The 16,481-nt window shown below is 38.0% G+C and overlaps 1 protein-coding gene across 10 annotated transcripts in view; it reads left to right on the forward strand.

The window, feature by feature from the left end:
• ZNF382 (zinc finger protein 382) overlaps positions 1-16,357 on the forward strand; it is a 35,786-nt gene extending 19,429 nt beyond the window's left edge. For 7 of the 10 annotated variants that reach the window (XM_081118033.1, XM_081118034.1, XM_081118027.1 and 4 more), the window contains exon 5: positions 10,005-16,357. In XM_081118033.1, the coding sequence (XP_080974159.1) occupies positions 10,005-11,422 (1,418 nt within the window). In that variant the 3' untranslated portion in view covers positions 11,423-16,357. Of the gene's footprint in view, positions 1-3,428; positions 3,499-10,004 lie in introns of those variants that run through there. The other 3 variants (XM_081118032.1, XM_081118035.1, XM_081118036.1) reach the window with 2 other exon arrangements.
• The last annotated feature ends 124 nt before the right edge of the window (positions 16,358-16,481 follow it).

The following is a 16,481-nucleotide window of genomic DNA, read 5'->3' on the forward strand; positions in this document are numbered from 1 at the left end:
GTTGTAGTTGCGCCTTGATTTCTGTTGGCATGTCAGTGGGAGTGATTGATCAGGCTGAGTGGTTGTGAGGACTGGCCATGACTACAGTGGAGGAGAAGTTGTGTAGGGGCTGACCCTGCAGAGCAGGATTTACTTTAGTGGGGGCTCTGATGCCACCGAGTTCTCCTTTGGGTGTGTCATTTTTGGATTTGGCTGGGTGATGCTGTGGTGTGGTCTGAAGCTAGCTATAGGTATGTTGGTTCTGGGGCCTCTGGGAGGGGCTGTGGTGTAGGACAAGGTTAGCCTCTTCCTGTGCCCTGCCCTGGGCCACTTGGTATGAGCTACCAAGTGGTCTGCAGATGGTTGCTACTTGTGCTGGGCTTGGAGGTGCCTGGGAGAGGTTAAGCTGTGAACTGAGGCTGGCTACTGCTAGTGCTGGGCTTGGGGCTGCTTATTAAGAGGTGTGGGGCATGCTGAGGGCAAATGCTGCTTGTTTGGGGTTTGTAAACCTTACAGAGATTTTTATGAAAGTCCACAGCATGAGCCAAGACAGGCTATTTCAATGGAAAAGCCACTGGAAGTGGCTTGGGTAGGCCCACAAGTTTGGTGGGGTGGGATCTCAGAGAGTAACTAGGGCAGGGCCAATGGTATTAGCTGGGTTGATGGAGACTCAGATATGGTGCCCACCTGGGTGTGCAACTGGGTGGGGGAAGGATTCAATAAAGGTATAATGGCTTCTGCCAGTCCTTTTCTCTAGGAGAAAGTTGCCCCTCCAGCCCTCGTCCAAAAGCCAGACAATTCAGTTCCTTCCTGTATGTCTTTGTTACCTTTTGAGCTGGTACCCCAGCACTGAAGCTCAGAGTAAGTGACTCTGTCTACAGGTATGTCCATTCACAGGCACTATAAAAGGAACACCTGGGACTCTAGCAGCCCTCTGTCTCACTGAGCCACAATCTCCTTTGGTTTTCACAGATAGAAGTTATGGGAATTTCTCTTCCTGGTACTGGAATCCTGGTGTGGGCTGGGACATCTCACTCCTCATGGGGTACCTCTGCAGCTGAGATAGCCCTCCCAAATTTTAACCATCAGATGTGGGTGAGGCACCAACCCATTATGCATCTCTGTACCTCCTGCCAGTCTCGACATGGCTTCTTCTTTATATTCCTGGTTATAGAACTTATGTTCAGCTAGATTTCAGGTGGTTCCCAATGATGGTTATTATATAATTTAGTTATAATTTTGATGTGGTCATGGGAGGAGGCGGGCACAGCATTGTCCTACTCCACCATCTTGACCAGAATCTCATTACAATATTATTGACTATATTCCCTAAACTGTACTTTACATCCCTGTAACTATTTTAATAACTACCATTTGTACTTAATCTCTTTTACTTCATCTTTTCACCCACCCCCAACCCACCTGCCATCTGGAGGCCATCAGTTTGTTCTATGAGTTTGTTTCTTTTTTGTTTGTTTATTTTGCTTTTTTAGATTCCACATATAAATGAAATCATATGGTATTTCTCTTTCTCTGTCTGAGTTATTTCACTTAGCATAATGCCCTCTAGGTCCATTCATGTTTTTGCAAATGGCAAGATTTCATTCTTTTTATGGCTGTATGTAGTTACTACATCTTTATCCATTCATCGATGGACACTTAGGTTGCTTTTATATCTTGGCTTTTGTAAATAGTGCTGCAGTGAACATAGAGGTGTATAGAGAAAATGTGTGAAGCCAATCAGGAAAAGCAGAAAGAAGACACAAATCACCAATATCAAAAATTAAAGTGGCTACATCACTACGGATCCTACAGACATTAAAAGAATGATTAGGGAATATACACACAGTTTTATGCCAACAGAGTAGGAGTGGACACTTCCCAGCTTATTTTATTTTTCATTGTTGACACTATTATAGATGACCCCCATTTTCCCTCTCTGACCACCTCTGCCCAGTCATCCCCGCCCCCTGGCCTTCACCACACTGTTGTCTGTGTCCATGGGCTATGCATATATGTTCTTTGGCTAATCTCTTCATCTTCTTTCTCATCCAGTCTCCCCCAGGCCCCCTCCCCTCTAACATCTGTCAGTCTGTTCCATGCCTCTATGCCTCTGGTTCTATTTGTTCGTCAGTTTATTTTATCCATTAGATTCTGCATATAAGTGAGATCATATGGTATTTTTCTTTCTCTGACTGGCTTATTTCACTTAGCATAATAATCTTGAGGTCCATTCAGGTTGTTGCAAAAGGTATGAGTTCCTTCTATGTTATAGCCAACTCATTTTAAAAGGCCAGCATTATTAACAACCAGAGGCACTCGAAGAATAGAAAACTATACACCAACATCTCTCATGAAACTAGATATAAAATCCTTAACAAAATATTTTAAAACTGAATCTAGCAATATTTAAAAAGGATAATACCTCATGACCAAAAAGTGTTTATCTCAGGAAAACAATTTGATTTGATATTCAAAAAGCAATCTATGTAATTCACTATATAAAGGTGTAAAAGGATCTAAAATCAAGGATCTAAGCTGCCATTTAAAGTAACTAGAGAAAAACAAAGGAGAAAAACCATGTCAGTACATGCAGGAAAATAATTAAGTTCAATTCCTATTATAAAACCTTAGAGCTGATTAGCAACCTCAGCTTCATAAAGGGTATCTTTGAAAAACATAGCTACCATCACACTCAATGGTGAAAGCCTGAATGCGTTTCCTCTTTGATCAAAAACAAAGGATGCCCACTATCACCACTGTACTGGACACAAGTCACTGCAATGAGGCAAGAAAAAGAAGTTAAAAGGCAACAGATTAGAAAATGAACTATCTTCATTTGTAGACGACATGATTGTGTATATAGTAAATCTCAAGGAATCTAAAAGAAAATTGTTAAAACTAATATGTCAATTTAATGAATTCACAGGGTTCTTGTTTTAAATCAAATTTGGTTACTTATTTTTTTAATCCTTACTCAGGGATATGTTTTTCAATTTTAGAGAGAGAGGAAGGGAGGGAGAGAGGGAGGAACATCGATCTATCAGTTGCCTCCTGTACGTTGTAAGTGCCCTGACTAGGAATAGAACCTGCAACCTTTTTGGTGCACAGGATGATGCCCCAACCCACTGAGCCACCCAGCCGGGGCTAATCTTTTAATTTGGGTAATTCCTGTTAACCAGATTTCCAGTTTTCTAATTCTCTTGCATTCATTTACTGTTAAATGCATCTAGTGAATTTTATACTTCGGATATTGTTTTTTTCAGTTAGCATTTCTTATCTCTTCTGAATAATCCATCTCTTCACCAATAGTTCTATTTTTCTTGTAGATGTGTAAACATATTTATCATAGTTACTTTAAATTCCTTTATTTCTAATTTCAGTTTTTTTTCTGTTGACTTTTTAATCTTTTCTGTTGGTTACATTTTCCTGTTTCTTCTCAGAAGAACCTTGTAGATAATATGTTGTGAAGATGCTGGATCCTTTTTCTTCCTCTGAAGATTGCTGAGTTTTAATCTGGTAGGTGGTTAAGTTACTGGAAGCTCATGTTGATTCCTTTGTCAATTGCTTTTAAGTTTTTCATATGATTTCTATTTCAGTTTTAGTTTTTCCTTTAGTTTTATGATGTTCTCTCTGAGTCCTGGGATGCAGCCTTTACTCCTAATACATGGCTATTCTGGGGTTTTAATAGAAAGGTCAAAGTTTTAACCAGGTTTCTCTAACTTGGCACAAGACTGGAATTAAATACTCTGTTTTTCCAGAGCTAAGTAATTGCTGAAATTTTTGCTTAATTCTTTCAGAGCCCCAGCTTTCTTTTCCCTTTTATGCTGCTCCTTGAAGTCTTACCCTGCAGAAAAGCGGTTAACCAAGGTTTTGAGGAGGGGGTATGTTAACTTTTGGGCTTTCTTTCTATGACTTCTCCATTCTCAGATTTTTGTCCTCAATTTACAGCCACTCTCATAGCCCAGAACTATAATCTCTGATTTTTCTGCACATGTGACTCCTGCTTTCTCCTTGAGATCTATTCTCTTTGTGCTGCATGAACTACCAGGGCACACAGTGGAAAACCTGGATAAATGTAGATCTTATGCAATGTGTTTTTTTTCTTTAAAGGTTGCGTCCACTCCAGTTTATGCCTGCTTTTGATCACTCTTTATCAAACGAGTTGTTTTTTTTCCAATTTGCCCAGAGTTTATAACTTTATCAACTGGAAGGTTGTTCTGATACAAACTTCTGTTACAATACCAGAATCTGGATGTCTGGATCAACTTTCAGTCTGGGAACTTGCTTATACTCTTAAAATTATTAAGGATTAAAAGAACTGTCAGTGTGTGTGCGCATGCATATGCAAGTGTGTATACCCTATTAGAAATTAAAACAAAAAATTTAAATATTTACTTACTGACTCATTTAAAAACAATATAAGGATAATAAACTCATTACATGTTGACATAAAAGTCATATTTTTACAAAAACATAACTGTTGCCTCAAAGGGGAAAAATGGTGAGGAAAAATGCCATTTTTGCATAATTGAAATTTATACAGTGTCTTCCTTAATAGAAGACAGCTGATTTTCACATAGGATTCTGCATTCAATCTGTTTCAGTTGTCTTAATTGAAATATATGAAGAAAAAAATCTTCCTTCATGCCTATGTGAAGTTTGAAAGAGAAGTATTTTAAAAGCCTTTCAGATTGCTGTGGATGTTTTTCAGTGATACTACACTCAAGCTTAATTTGTAGTTCCTACCCAATTAGTTGCAATATAAAATTTGAAACCATAACACTGAACTTTTGTATACTGTTACATAAAATCCAATGGTCCACTTAAATAGATTTTTTTACCCATGCATTTTTTGGTAATATTATGCATTGGTCATCTAATGTGTACAGATCTTCCAAATTTTGCCACATTTCCACATACAATATATTTTTTTAAAAACCCAAACCCACATTTGTTAATATCATCAGTAACCTCATCAGAAAAATCTTTTAAATATTAGGAAGCTGACGAGCAAATACAAGCTTTCCAACATAATGACCTTTAGTTGAAAGCTGGAATTTTTATCATTGGTAACAAATGCTGGCAGATGTTTGAATTGACAAGCTCACATTGTTCAAGAAAATGTCTTCCAGATACCCATGTCTGAATAGTCCATTGTACTTTCAAGTAAAAATGCTGTTCTGCAAAAAGTTGTTCCTCAGTTGTCCACTCAATAATTACACCAGCACTTTTTCTCACAAAATACATTATACTCTGTTATGCAACAGAAGTGCTCGATGCATACTTCTTTAATCATCACACAGAATATTGAAAATATGTGTACTCAAGGGGGAGATATAATAAAATTAATAGTGTCTTTCTGCTCTTATCAAGAACAATTTTAAATGAAACATTTTCCCCTGTATGTGCCAGTTAGAAATGCAGTGATTACTATTATAATTTGGTGCCAGTGCTTTGATTTATGCTAATGTGTCAGGATTTTACCCACTGTATTAATCATATTTTTAAAATTTTCTATACTTTATGATGTTTTGATATCTTTTGCTGGTTGGGGAGAAACTGCCCCTCCCAGAGCTAACTAATTCCTAGAGACAGTAAACAACTTATTGGTGAGCCCACCTTTCATATACAAACCAACCAATCCCAAGTCCACACCCTCAACCACCTCCGTTAGCTAACTCTCACACACTAAGCCAATATATGCCATGCTCTGAATCACCCAGGATCAGGTACTAGTCAACTAGAGACCAACCCTGTGACCCATAGCCTGCCAACAATATTCAGACTAGCCCATCTTAAGTTATTTCTCCCGACCTGCCTTGCCTTTTTTGTAGAAGCAAGCCCCAATAATGACTCTGGCCTAGACTTTCCCCTCACTCCTTTCTGTCTCCTGAGCACATGTGGCCCTGAATGACATGGCATGCCTCCTCCTCTCAGGAAATGAAGATAATAATCTTTTAATGGCATTAGCCTCTCTTTGTTATCCTTCAGTCCCTCCATAAGTGAAAATTTCATAAGTACAAATAAGACACTCATTGTTGCTTTAGTTTCATTAGTGTAAATATGAACACAGTTAAAAAGACAATTGAAGTGTTGTTATTATTAGCAAAAATAGTTTTGACTTTGTGGACCTCCCATAAGGGTCTCAGGTAGTACAAAGTTCATGATTTTGTACTACCTGAGACCTGGTGATTTAGGTGTTTATCATCAGTTTCTTTAACATTTCAGTCTTATTTCTTCTTTTTTCCTACTCTCCTGTTTCTAGGCATTCTTAAATATATCCAAAAGATAAAGAAATCATTGTCTAATATATATCTTCCTCTGAGTTTTCCTTTTTCCCCTTCCTTCCCCTGTGCAATACCTTATTCTTGCTTCCTGCACTCAGTCCCACATCTCATTCTCACTGTGAGACCTGCCATCAGATTTCAAAATCCATAGGCCTTGGACCAAAGTAATAATATCAGTACCATTCTTTTTCCATGTGTCATATCATAATGCTCAGATTCCTAATGTCCACCCACCTTGATTTGGATGAAAAAGGCTAACTCATTCTCATTCTGTTTCCGAGTGCCCATTCATATCTTGGTTGCTTTTCTTCCCCTTATTTGCATTGCCTGGGAAAATAAGTATTTGTTGAATACATGGATTTTATTTCCATGGGCTCTCATTGGTGTAAAGTATCTTTCTTCATCCTCAGTTCTTGTCACTATAAAGGTTGTATAAGCTGTAATAATGTTATCCATCCTCAAGTTGTGATTCCCTTGTTCTATGTGAATGGCTTTCATATAGACATTTTGTAGCCTATTTCTCCCACCTGAACTCTAGTGGTATATTTTAATCTGCCTACAACAATACAACAATCGTTTGTCTAACCCTTTTGGTTACTGATACATCAGAAGTAATAGTCATTATCTTTACCTTACCCTCATTTGTTTCTATATCCTTTTGTTCCCATTATAAGCCCCTGCAGCAGCAGGCTGATTCCATCATCTCTGTTATATTTTCTAAATGATTTCTCCACAATTTGTGTTATGTTATTTTACTCTGTGAAATATCTTTATAGATTCATATTCTCATTTGCCACTGACATCTTCCAAAATGAAAGCTATATTATTCCAGGTATGGACTCCTGTAATTAGTATTTGCCATGATTTTTCCCCTGTTCTTTCAGTTTATAATAGTCAGTATGCTAAAACAATATCACATAAAAAATATAAATCTCTTTTTTTTCAAGGGCTGATAGAATAATATCCCATCTGGTTGTTCCAAATATATTTCTTTCTGTGACTGAGAACTTTTGCTAATCTCTATTTATTCTAGTCTCCCAAATGTACTCCATGCAGTTGATTTTATTCTTTACAACTGGGTCTTTCATTATGTGACAGCTTTTCTGTGCCCATATAGATACTTGCAAAATTAGCTAACTACAGAATTAGAGGGTACTGCAGTACACATAGGACCACCTTCATTTCTGACAGAAATTGTCAGGAGTCCCCAGGACTACTGTTAGTATCAGTAATTTGCTAGAAGGACTCACAGAACTTGCTGAAAGTTCTAACACTCAGTTACAGTTTATTACAGAGGAAGAATACATATTAAAATCAAGCCAAGCGCATAGGGCAGCATCCAGGAAAGTACCACACACGGACCTTCTAGTAGTCCTCTCTCTGTGGAGTTATAGACAGCATTACAGAGTATTGCCAACCAGGGAGGCTTCACCCAAGCCTAGTATCCAGAGTTGATAATGGGGCTCCATCACACAGGCTTGATTGACTGTCTATATGGCTGATCTTGGTTTCCAGCCCCTTGAGAGGTCAAGCTGATACTGTGTTACCCAAAGCCCCCCATATTAAATCACATTGTTGGTGTGGCCCAAAGACCTCCCCCTAAATCACACTGTTACTTTCTGGCTGGTCACAGGCTCAAAAGCAAACAAATACACTCCTGGCAGGCATGACATTCCATAGACTTAGAGATTAACTTCCAGAAGCCAAAGGCAAATGTCAGACCTCTCATTGGGCAAGGTTATATTGTTTACCACATGATGCTACATATCCTTTAGTTAAAAGACCAGGTTCCACTTCCTGCATGAAATGTTCCTTGACTATTCCAAACTATGCCAGTACCTTTTGTTCTGCACTCGAATCCTACTAATTCTGTGTAACATGCAAACAGACACATCCTCTGATATGATCTAATAATTTGATTATTTGATTCATTATCCAACATTGTTTTATCTGAGGCTTCTTTCCACCTATGATTAACAGTTCCTGCAAAATAAGGCCCTCTCTTTTACTTACCTCACTGTAGCTTGTGACAGAAGCTAGATAGTCAGTAGTTACCTGATTTATTGTTTATGGTACCATACAAGGAAAACATCTTTCTCATCCATTCAGAAACCATTTAATGGTAAGTTGTTTTTAGACATTCATGTCAAGATCACATTTCTTTACCTCATATCACAGTGTGTTAGTGTATATTCATAAGGCTTCAAAGAAGATAATAAAACACTGACTCTCAAGAGCATAAATTAGAGTTGGGAAAGCAATATTTTCAAATTTCGCATTTTACATAGACTCTTCATGTTAAAATAGCAGGTTGTTGAAAGATTTCTTGAAATGGGTAGTCTAGACTAAAATTATATTCTAATTTCAGACAAATTAGACACTGAAGGATAGAAAGAATATGTGAGGGCTTGGATAAATTGGGTAGTAGCATGTTCCTGAAGGTGATTGAGGTTCTCGGGAAGGCAATGTAACTCCAATGACCAATACAGGTTAGTTTTGCATGTTCTAGGACTACACATAAATGGAATTGTGCAGTATTTGCTCTTTTGCATAAAGCTTTCACTCTGAAAAATGTTTTAGCTTCATCCCTTTTTCATCAGTAGGTTCCCTGCCCTTTTTATTGCTGAGTAGTATTACATTGCGTAAATACATGATACAATATTGCCCATTTATCTTTTCATAGATAATTGGGCTGTTTCAGTTCAGGGCTATTGTAAATAAGATGCAGGCATGGGTAAGATGAACTCATCTTTAAAATTGTTCCATCAGATGTGGGTCTTAGTAAGGGATCAGTAGTAAGATATAGCAAAGACTTTATAAGAAAAATAATAGGTAAGGTCAGTCAGTGCTATACACATACACTTAAAGATCCAGCCCTTCTCAGTCCCAATAGGGAATAGCAGAGTTTAAGGTATGTTGCTGCATTGGGAGGAAGACTTGAACCCATCCTTCTCTAACACTGAAAAAGTAATTCAGCGAATTGAAAGGAGGAAAAATTAGAATTGATGATCAGGAGATTTTGGTTACTGACCACCCGTCTGGAAGAATAAATTGATGTAGCAGTAATCAGTGATTATATTCATGTTGCAAGTGTGCTTTGTCCTGTGGTTTATTTCATGGTTCCTAATTAAAATGTTTTCCTAATTCTTCCCTTTCCAGAGAAAATAAATCAGTTATATGGAGAGCTGGGGCTAGACTATAGACCAGTGTTTCTTTCAAAACTAGGAAATGAGTGCTTGATAAAGTTCATGTGCTGTAGATGCACTAAATGAAAGAGAAGAAACAAATGGAAGTATTTGATAACACTTGCTTAGGCATGAAGAAGTAAATAGGCTTTCGTCTCCACCGGAACAGTTCTCCTTGCTTACTGTTTAACCCTCTTGATAGGCTCACTCTATTATCTCTAAACCTGCCCATTCCGAGAATAATGCTACTTTCACTGCCCTTTGCTTACTTGTCCTTGTGCTTATTAGACCTGCTCAATGCAGCTTATATTTACAATATGCCAAAGATATGAGTGTTCTTTGCTTATGCCAATTTTTCCTCATTTTAACAGTATGGCAGGATTTGTGTTTATGTTCTATGCACTTTCCCTACCAAGAGGTAATTCATTTTGGCCTTTTTGAAGATCACCGTAGTGAGACAGACAGTCCCACAATGGGTTGTTTGTATATACGTCTAATTCATAACATTTATGTGAAGATTTACAGTGTTGTTTATTGCGTTCTTTTCTAGAAGAAGACGGGAAAGCTGAAGATGTTTTAATGAAGTTTAAAGAATACCAAGACAGGCATTTTAGATCAGTTGTGTTCATCAACCACAAAAGACTAATTAAGGAAAGGAGTAATATTTTGGGGAAAACACTTACTGTAGGCAAGAACTATATTATTTCAAAAACAACACTACATGAATATAAACCTGATGGAAAGGTTTTGAAAAATATTTCAGAATTAGTCATTAGAAATATAAGCCCTGTAAGAGAGAAGTTTGGTGAGAGTAATGGATGGGAGAAATCACTACTCAATGCAAAGCATGAAAAAATTCATACAGCAGCAAATCTCTATAAACAAACAGAAAGGAGTCTGAGTGATAAACAAGAGCTTATTAAACATCAGAAGGTTCAAACTCCAGAGCAATCATTTGAACATAATGAATGTGAAAATTCCTTTCTTATGAAAGGAATGTTATTTACACATACTGGAACTCAGAGAGAACGACTCTTTGAATACAATAAAGATGGAATGCCTTTCATCGAAAAGTCAAACCGCAGCGTCCATCCACAAAATCTTACGGAGAAGCAGCCCCATGCATATAGCAAATATGGGAAATTCCTCTGCAGGAAGTCCATTTTTATTTTACATCAGCAATCTCAAACAGAAGAGAAACCTTTTCACTGTTCTTACTGTGGGAATAGCTTTAGAAGGAAGTCGTATCTCATTGAACATCAGCGAATTCACACAGGTGAGAAACCTTATGTTTGCAGTCAATGTGGAAAAGCCTTCCGTCAAAAGACAGCCCTCACTCTTCATGAGAAAACACATATAGAGGGGAAACCCTACATTTGTATGGATTGTGGGAAGTCCTTCCGCCAGAAGGCAACCCTCACAAGACATCACAAAATACATACAGGGGAGAAAGCATATGATTGTACTCAATGTGGAAGTGCTTTTAGAAAGAAGTCATACCTCATTGATCATCAGAGAACTCACACAGGAGAGAAACCATATCAGTGTAATGAATGTGGGAAGGCATTTATCCAGAAAACAACCCTCACTGTACACCAAAGAACTCACACAGGAGAGAAACCCTATATTTGTAATGAATGTGGAAAGTCTTTCTGCCAAAAGACAACCCTCACTCTCCATCAAAGAATTCATACAGGAGAGAAGCCCTATATTTGTAATGAATGTGGGAAGTCCTTTCGTCAGAAGGCAATCCTCACTGTTCATCAGAGGATACATACAGGAGAGAAGTCCAATGGATGTCCTCAGTGTGGGAAAGCCTTTAGCAGGAAATCAAACCTCATTCGCCACCAGAAAACGCACACAGGAGAGAAACCATATGAATGTAAAGAATGTGGTAAGTTCTTCAGTTGTAAGTCAAACCTCATTGTCCATCAGAAAACTCACAAAGGAGAAGCCATGGGAATCTAGTAAAGGATGTGACTTTTTTTTGTAAAAAACTTTTAAAGTCATAGTAAACCCTGTTCATGATGTTGCTTGCAAGTGTAATAATAATCAACAGTTTAAGGTACTGTACCACATATTTGCTAGCCTACAAAATACAAAAAAGAATTACTAGACAAATTAAATTACAAAAGTAATTGAAAATACAAGCCCCAATTTTTTTAATTAGATTTATCAGACATAAACTTTCTCTGTCAAGTTGCTACACACATTTAAAATTGCTTATTTTCAATTTCAGTACCTACCTTGTTGTGAACCAGTAATATACAGTTGGTGTATGAATCACACTGTGAGCAGAGGACTTTCAAAAAGGAAGGAGGTGTGAACTGTATTTCTCATCGCAAATATGGAATAAAAATTAAGTTTTCTTTCTCTAGAGTTAACCACAGTTCTAACTTCTAACATTATAGTTTTTGCTTATTATAAACTTTTATATAAATTGGATTATATATGTGTATTTTTTCATATTTGGCTTGTTTCATTCATCATTATGTCTCAAACTTATCATTAGTGCATGTGGCAGAAATTCATGTATTTTTTATTTTTTTAAATATATCTTTATTGATTTCAGAGAGAGGAAAGGAGAGGGAGAGAGATGGATAGAAACATCAATGATGAGTCATTGATTGGCTGCCCCCTGCACACTCCCGATTGGGGATCAAGCCCGCAACCCGGGCATGTGCCCTGACCGGGAATCAAACCCTGATTGCTTGGATCCTAGGTCGACGCTCAACCGCTGAGCCATGCCTGGCCAGGCTGTATTTTTTATTCTGTATAGAATTTCATTATATGAGTATATCACAATTTATTAAATCTATTGTTGGTGGACTTTTTGTTTACAGCTTAGGGTCATAATAAATAATCCCTCGTGAATATACTTAGGAGTGGAATTTCTGGGTCCTGAGGCATATGTTTGGTTGGCTTTGGTAGATATACCAAATAACTCAGGATTTTCACAGTATGAGATAATTTATTCTGAAGAGAAACAACTGAATATTACCAGTATGGTGATGGTTCAATCCAGAGAATTCATGGTAGAGGGAAACTCTATGAATGTTGTGAAAACTGGGAATCTGAATATAATGCATGTACAAAGACTTTAGCCACAGCCAAAATCTTAATATAACACCAGACAAATGTAATAAATGTGAGATTACCTTTAGCCACAATAATGCCTTATATGAAATCAGAAAATTATACTAGAGAAAGGGAGGCACCTAGCATCTCCCTTGCTCAACATTAGAGAATTCTAACTGGAGGAAAACCCTATGAATAAAATGAAGGGTGTAGGGGATAACTGTTACCTAGGGCCTATTTCTTATTGGTCATATAAAAATGTGAATATGGAAAGTTTAGCCATAGCTTAAATCTTACACACCAGGAAATGCACATTGGATGGGAACTTTTCAAATGAAATTATTGTAAGAATGACTTTAGCCATATCTCACTCCTTATACAACACCAAACAATTCATACTAAAGAAAGGAAAATTAAAAGGTGAACAGATGAGGCTTTTAACTCTAACTCTGGGGTATGCTATTTCCATAAAAAAAGTCCATACTGAGAGCATAATCTAGAGCTTAGGTGTAGTCATCCTGGCCATTAACCCCAGCTAAGCTCCCAGTGATCACCCAACTCTTCAGATGACTGGAGCCCACTGGCATCCAACTGGAACCACATGACAGACCCAAAGCAGTAACTGCTCAGCTGAGGCCTCAAATTCCCAACCCACAAAATAGTTAATTTTTTTAAAAAAATGTATCTTTATTGATTTCAGAGAGAGGAAAGGAGAGGGAGAGAGGGAGATAGAAACGATGAGAGTCATTGATTAGCTGCCTCCTGCATGCCCCCAACTGGGGATCGAGCCCGCAACCCAGGCATGTGCCCTGACCGGGAATCGAACCCCGATCGCCTGGATCCTAGGTCGATGCTCAACTGCTGAGCCACGCCTGGCCGGGCTGGTTACATCGTTTGAATTAAATTTGATAGATTAAAAGAACAGGAAAATCTCGTATCTATTTATGTTATAAAAATAAATGTAGTTTATTTTTATAAAGGTGTGGCTCAGTGGTCAGAGCTTCAGCGCAGGCACCAAAGGGTCTTGGGTTCAATTCCCAGCCATGGGTGCATGCCTGGGTTGCAGGTGTGGGAGGCAACCAGTTGATGTGGAAAAGTAACCACTTTCTCTGAAAAAGCAGTGGAAAGGCAACCACTCTCTCTGAAAAAGCAATGGGGAAAAAAATTAAAGGTATGAACATTTGGATTCTAGAGTCAATGAGCAAAATTGTGGTGAGTACTAGGTGATTTTGGCATGAACAAAAACTGGCCCTAAAATTCTATGGAAGATTTGGCTCTAATTTTGGTTTACAATCACATACCTAAATAACAGCTCAGTGAAGTGTCCATATTTATTCTTTCTCATTTTCTGGAAGTAAATTAGACTTATCAACTTGGTTAGCTTACCTGTGCAAATGCATAGTTCCCAGTTTTTCAAAAAATGAGAATATCCCCAAACTTGGTGGCTCATATAGCAACACAGAAGGAGCTTAATTTTTAGGTTACAATTCTAGATATAACAACCAAAGAGGGGGGAAAAAGCTTTTAAATGCAAGTAGAACATGGAGTAACAAATGGAATGAAGTCTTCTTATTTGTTCAGACATTTTATACCAAAATTTCTTTAGAGTATTTATCTGGAAGTTTCTAGTCAAAACAGTCAGACTTTGAGTTCCACAAAATCCTCTTGAGGTTCTTCCAGTGAGGACTGAGTATCACTGTGAAACACCTTCCCCAAAGCTACCATAGGCAAGTTTTAAGAACAAGGTCAAGAAAACAACAATAGTTCTGTTTTTTTCACTCTTTTCTTGAAATAACATTAATGAATTTGGTCCTCCAATGACTGACCAAGAAAATTAGACATTTTTAGCATGAGTCTGTGGCTGGATTTTGGCAAGTTTTGCTTAAAGTATTGGATAATGAGCAGTGATGCTGGTGTTTGCCACTGACATTTTAGGGTCAATGTATTTAAACTTTAATGTGTTAAATTCTGCTGAAAGTTTTAATTTTTGAAATTTTAAATTACAGATTTTTTGTTAGTGTTCCAAAATCAGTTGTTCTGTCCATAAATTCAGCTGAATACAGTTCTTTGATAATCAAGGAACCTTAGTATGTAACACTCTGAATGACATTCAAATCTTCAAAAACGAAGGCAAACAGGTATCAAATGTACCATTTTTCACAACGGTTATGCTGACGGAAGACTGAAGTTTTCCAGTATATTATGGGCACATCAGTGGAAGTGGATGCTTGTTAGTAACTGCTGAAGTACATCTTGAATGCCAGTTTTTTCAATTGTTGCCAAAAACCCAGATCTCAAACATACCATTGCTGTGGCATCATCAGAGTGTGCTCCTGTAATTCTTCCCAACTCAGTTCATTTGCTGCTACTTCAGAACTATTGTTGTTAGTGTCAAGTAATAGGCTTGTGAAAATGGCATATCTACAGTTTTTATTTTATCTTGGAGAAGGTGGGGCAGGAGGGAGGCAAAGGAGGGAGGAAATGGGGACATATGTAATAATGTCAACAATAAAAATTTAAAAATCTAGTCTCTAAAGCCTAATTGTGATAATAAGCAAAGCACAATTTTCTTCGTCAGTACATGAGCTGATGTTTTGTGTTTTAAAATTTTTTTTTGGATTAAATTTACTAGGGTGATATTGGTTAATAAGATTATATAGGTTTCAAGTGTACATTTCTATGATGCATGATCTGTGTATTGCATTGTGTGCCAAAGTCAAATCATCTATCACCATATATTTGACCCCTTTAGCCTTTATTACCCCACCCCCTTCCTCTGGTGACCACCATACTGTTGTATCTATGAGTTTTTGTTTTTCTTGGTTCATTTGTTGCTTTCAGTTTTATATCCCACATATGAGTGAGATCATGTGGTTCTTAACTTTTCCTGTCTGACTGACTTATTTCGCTTAGCATGATATTCTCAAGATCCATCCATGTTGTTACAAATGGCAGTATTTCATCTTTTCTTATGGCTGAGTAGTATTCCATTGTATATATGTTCCACATTATCTTTATCTGGTCACCTACCTGAGGACACTTTGGTTGTTTCTATGTTCTGACCACTGTGAATAATGCTGCAGTGAACATAGGTGTGCATAAATGTTTGCAAATAAAAGTTTTTAAAATTTTCAGGTAGATACCCAGAAGAGGGGTTGGTGGATCATATGGTAACTCTATTCCTTATATTTTGAGGAGGCTCCAACTGTTTTCCATAGTGGCTGTACCAGTTGATATCTCCACTGATACTGTTATAATAAACCTGGTTATTAAATAACAGGAAAGGAATAAAAGGGAGGCTGCAAAATATAGGCACGCCATTGACACAGCTTTGCCTGGAAACTGCAGTTAACATTCTCCAAGTCTATTCCGCACAGATCTAGGAGGGAAGGGACTGGACAATAGAGGCATGCTCAGTATGGTCTGGGTGATGTGGAAGATGCTTACCTGTCAGTCACACCTGGGAACAAGTTAGTGTCCAGAATAGGCATGGCCACTGCCAGTGTGGAAGATTTGATATTTAAGCTCCTGAACAAAGGAACGTCTCCCCTCCTCCCTCCCTCTCTCTCGCTGCTCAAGCCTGGCTTGCGAGGGCTCCCACTCTCTGTGAGCCACATGGGACCCACACAACCGACCAATGGACTAAATCTAGCCTAATGCTACATTGGACTCAACTCCACTATGGAATGGAAACTCTGGACACTGGCCCTACTTTTGGCTCTGCTGGACTCCTAGCTGCATCTTCTCCAGGACTGGTTTAAGGAAAATGGGACTTTGCAACCAGAGAAAGATAATTCCACGCCAATAAAACAATTCACTCTCCTGTGCAAGTCTTAGAAAAGTCATTTTTCTCAATATATCACGAGAGCCACCCCACTCCGACTAATGTCTGGGAAATTGGACCCACTGATTTCTCTGGCAACACCACTAGCAATGAATAAGGATTCCT

Source organism: Miniopterus schreibersii, assembly GCF_964146895.1.
Source record: "Miniopterus schreibersii genome assembly, chromosome: 18".
In the NCBI taxonomy this organism is placed as follows: Eukaryota; Metazoa; Chordata; class Mammalia; order Chiroptera; family Miniopteridae; genus Miniopterus; species Miniopterus schreibersii.